General features: G+C 29.9%; 1 protein-coding gene across 1 annotated transcript; it reads left to right on the plus strand.

Moving 5' to 3' along the window:
• The first annotated feature begins 607 nt into the window (after window positions 1-607).
• Window positions 608-2,233, plus strand: LOC136079437 (putative nuclease HARBI1). The gene is made up of 3 exons (XM_065795175.1): window positions 608-810; window positions 1,123-1,736; window positions 1,788-2,233. Exons 1-3 carry the CDS (start codon window positions 608-610, stop codon window positions 2,231-2,233), a joined length of 1,263 nt encoding a protein of 420 aa, XP_065651247.1.
• Window positions 2,234-5,124: the final 2,891 nt, after the last annotated feature.

The raw sequence follows: 5,124 nt of genomic DNA on the forward strand, positions 1-5,124 counted from the left end.
AGATGATGTCCATAAAGCTCTTTCTGGCATTCTCATTGAAGGTAGTTGTAATGAAAAAAGAGTCAATCATATATTATCTGCTATTCTTGATGAAAATGCTGTAGGAGCTCTTTTATTGCTACGAGGGTATTTTACCCTAGATGGAAGGAAAGTGCTCCATGAACAAGTTGGTGCCAAATCTCGTCAAAAAATTTAGCCTTGTGCTGTGTGCCGAAAAAGCACTTGCTTGGGTAATGACATTGGGGACTCAGTAGGATGTGATTTATGCCTCTTGTGGTTTCACAAAAAATGGGTTGGTCAAAAAGAGGGGCATCTTTTAATTTCAAAATACTGGTTTTGTCATTCTTGTTAGAATGTTTTTTTATATATAAAATGTAGTTATACTTGGCTATACTATATTTGGTATCAAGTGCTTAACTTAGAGCTCGTTTACATGGAATTTAATTTCGGGCGAAACAAAAGTTGAAATCGTTGCGGAATGAAAGTCGTAATCGTTCACATGAGCTTTCATTTCGGATGAAATGAAAAATGTATTTATTTCGGGGTGGCCATAGTAAAGTGGTCCGTAAAAGTTTAACTAAACGCGCATTACAAGCTTTATTTCAAAATGGCACCTACAAACAATAATATATACAAGTTCATTGCTTCGTTGATAAGCTGTCTTATTTCAGCTTTAGGTAATATAGCTACGGTTACAACATTGGTGTTGACTCATTTATTAAGTTTAAATCGTAATCAAGTGCAACTCATTTCTCTTATGAACATGGATCTTCAAAAAATTTCTAAGCGTCACCAAAAAAATATTAAAAGGTTAGTAATAATACTTTTTTTTATTCATAGTAGTTTATATTAAAAACACATGTGGTTTCAATATAAACTGTTATGAATAAAAAAAGTATTATGGTTGTACACAATCATATTAAGTGTAATTGTTGCTGTTTTTATTGGATTTAAATTATTTTATACTAATGTGGATATTATCTTTTATTTATAATACTATTTTTGATATGCCAATGATTAAGATTTATTGTATAATTATTGTAAAATATATTGAAAATATTATTACAAGTCTTTTTTAATATAATTATTTGTTTTTTTTATTTTTGAATAATGTTATTTTAGACGAGTAAAGAAAAGAAGAAACTGGGAAAACCCTGGTCGAAGTGATATTTGGTGGAGAAATCTGGAATCTGGTTATTTACTTACTGAAGAATGGATTCTTAATTTAAGAATGGATTATAATGTATTTATGAAACTGGTGGACTCTATAAGGCATCATATTTCCTTAAGTCCAAGGTTTGTAAGAAGAGATACTTTTTCTCCTGAAAGGCGTGTTGCAATGGTTTTGTATTATCTAAAAGATAAAGGCTCATTTAGAATGGTAGCAAATACATTTGGTGTTTCAAAAGCTACTTTGTCTGTGTCACTACGCCTTGTGTGTTGTGCCATAAACTTAGAACTAGGACCAAAGTTGATAAAGTTCCCAAATACAAATGAGGAAATTAATTTTATGACTTACAAATTTGAATCAAAATTTGGTATTCCACTAGTTTTAGGTTGCTTTGATGGTACTCACATTCCAATTCAACAACCGCAAGACAATTGCCATGATTATTTTTGTTACAAAATGAAATATTCATTAAATTGTCAAGCAGTTGGTGACGAAAAGGGAAGATTCACAGATGTGGAAATTAGATGGCCAGGAAGTGTCCATGATGCAAGAATATATGCTAACAGTAATTTAAACAAAATGTTTGTTAATAAACATTTTCCATTAAAATATTAAGAGCTTGTTCCTGGGTATTCTCCTGTTTTGCCATTTTTGTTAGAGGATCCTGCATATCCTCTGTTACCAAACCTTCTTAAAGAATATCCGCATTCTGAAAGTGATAAGCATGCGCTTTTTAACAACATGTTGCGTTCAGCTCGTAACCAAATAGAATGTGCTTTTGGAAGATTAAAATCTCGTTGGAGAGTCCTTAATCGCTGCATTGATGTTGATTTAGAACTTACCACTCCCCTAGTTTATACATGCTTTGTATTGCATAATTTTTGTGAAGATAATGAGGTTGTCATTCACAGTGAATTAATACAAGCAAAAATAGTTGCAGAAAAAAGGTCACAATGCTGTGATCATCACAACAAACTTGATAAACTTTATACCTACAATTTATCACGTGGAGTACAAACAAGAGAAGCAGTTGCTCAATATTGTGACAAATATTTGAAATAAATGTTTAAATACTTTTACACTTTGGTTTAATTATGATTGAGGTCTTTATTTATTTAATATTCTTCTTATGTATGTGTATTTAATATTCTTCTTATGTACGTGTATATTATGTATAGTTATACATAATTCTTAAAAATAATTTTTGTTATTTACTATTGTTAATATTTGTATAATCTTTTATTTCTTTACGCTAGAAACTATTGTTAAAAAGAATCTTTAATGTTGTTATTTTTTTAATTATTGTTTATATTTGTATCATATTTAGTTTCTATATGTTGAATTTTTGTGTTAAAAGGCTTCAAAGATCTAAAGATTTCAATTTTTGGTCTGCTTTTTATTAATTTTTTTTTTAGTTGTATCAATGCCATCATTGTGTTTTAGTTGACTAACTGTTAAGATATGGTTTTAATTTAGTCAAATTTCATGATTTGAAATTTACTTTGTTAATCATTACCTAACGGTAATGGAAAAAAATGAAATGCAAAGGTAATAAATTTTTATTATTTTTTGTGACACATTTTCATTGATTTTTTATTATTTTAGCAGTATTTTTGTTATAATCATGTTATTGTGATTTTTTTTTTGTTTCTTGTTTCGATTTTATCTACTTTTAACATGTTTCTCTCGGAATTAGTGTAAAAATGTAATGAGGACGTTATCTTAGTGACACCCCGACAATACGCGTTGTTTATTATTAAGATAAATTTCATAACATCAACCCTCGGAATTAGTGTCGGCATTCGGCAATGCCAACCTAACTGCCGACCTAAAAGTATTTGCGGTCGGCATAAGATAGAAACGAGGTTGCCGACCTCGTTTCCATCTTTTATGGTAAGACCATTGTATCAAACTTTTTTTGCCGACGTTTAAAAGATTGAGGTCGTCAAATTATTGCCGACCTTATTTTTCCTGATTCCGAGGGTTGTAACATTAAAAACAACAGATCACAACTTTTTGTTAATTCTACATTTTACTGTATTTACACAAAACAGAATCAAGATAAAGTTATTAATAATAAGATTACTGACACTGAAAACAGTGTTACAGTGGTTTTGGAAACGACGGTGGTGAAAAACTATTGGACATTGTTGGCAAATTTGCATAAACCATATTGTAATTTGGCCATTGCATTTTTTGATTTTGCATAAAAGAATTAGCTAAGATGGAAAGGCCCTCTTTAATACTGTCACCAATGGAGGTTACTGAATTAGTCATCGCTTCAATAGCATTTTGAGTTTGTTTTGACGATTGTTCCATGGCTTGTATTAGACTGCGTTTTAATGTCATATCCTATCTTGCTAGATCTAATTGCATCATGTCCCGTTGGTATGCAGACAGTTCTTTTTCATTTTATCTCGCTTTGTATCTTTGATAACCATATGGTCTATTTTTGATTCACTCATAAGATTTAAACTAGAATGACAATGGGGTATAGCTCCTACAGAAGGTGAACCACTCCATATTTCTCTTAACTTTTCAAAATGTTCTTGAACCAAACGACCACTGCCAGTTCGTGTTCCTTTATCGATGGCTGTTTTGTAACCAGATCTTAACTCTTTTATTTTTGATTTAATTCAATTGTAACCTTCCTTTTTTGTTTTTCTTGATTATCAATTTTCCGTTTTAAAACCAAAAGCTCTTCTGTTGAAAGATGATTACTTTCTATTGGTTGTATTTTGAAAGGCCCAAAATCCTCAGGTGGATACATCTGTCCCATCATTTCTCTAACAGAACTATACATCGCAGGCAAATCTTTTTCAAAGTCTAAACCTTTATAATCCATATCAGTTTTATAATTTACTAAGTTTTCCAATAAAACTTCTACCATTTCATCACTCCAAGTCCATCTTGGGGATTTTCTTTATCTATCTTATATCTATTTTTTGTAATAGAAATGAGACTGGCAGATTTAATACTAATAGGATCGCTTTTGCAGGTTTTAGCGTTGATAAAAGTTTGAAAATCATTGTCTTTTAAATTTATTGTAGAACGTGGTTCCTCTTCCTCTGATTCACAACAATGATTTGATGTACTTGTCTCAGTACACAATCTTTTGCTTAGGTTGCTTAACTTACTAAAAGAAGAAAAGGAATGCAGCAAAACTTAAATAATAAAACTACACCTATAAAAAATTATATGATTCATATGTTTTGCGTATTTTTATATAACAAATGTAATTAGACAAAAAATTGTAATTATAAAGAGCTAATTTACATAAAAAATTTTACTTATCATATCTTAGTGCAGTATTTAAATTATATTAAATAACAAAAATAATAATTTATATTATCTTTTCGTAAATCTTTTTGGAAAATTGCAACTTAAATCGTCCATTAATTATATCAAGCAGTTTCGAGCGTTAAATGTGACAATATTACATCATAATGAATAAAATTTTTCGATTGTCTGAAATTAACCAATACTGCGTTAAAGAAAAACTAATATGTCAATCATATAAATTTTGAGCATGCGCGTTTTGATTAAAAACTGTTTACATGATAAAACGATAACCGCAACGAAATTTCATTTCGGTCAAAATGACAAAAATGAAATTCTCGACAAAATGAATTTCATTTCGCCTGGTTAATGTAAACAGATATGTGTGTTTTATTAAAGACCGAAATGAAAATATTTCATTTCTCCCCGACATGAAATGCTATGTAAACGTGCTCTTATATATTATAATTAACATCATATGCTTTATTTAACTATTATATTATAAGTCTACTGGATTTTTTAAGTTTTTTTACTCATTCATAGTTACAAATCGTATACTGAGAGTCCTCAGGTTGTATGTTAATTCCCAGGTTTTGCAAGTAAACTGTTTTCTCCATTTATTCTTTGATCTTATATTCAACTAAATTTACGTAATTTAAACATAAATAGGCCGC

Source organism: Hydra vulgaris, chromosome 04 (assembly GCF_038396675.1).
Source record: "Hydra vulgaris chromosome 04, alternate assembly HydraT2T_AEP".
NCBI lineage: Eukaryota > Metazoa > Cnidaria > Hydrozoa > Anthoathecata > Hydridae > Hydra > Hydra vulgaris.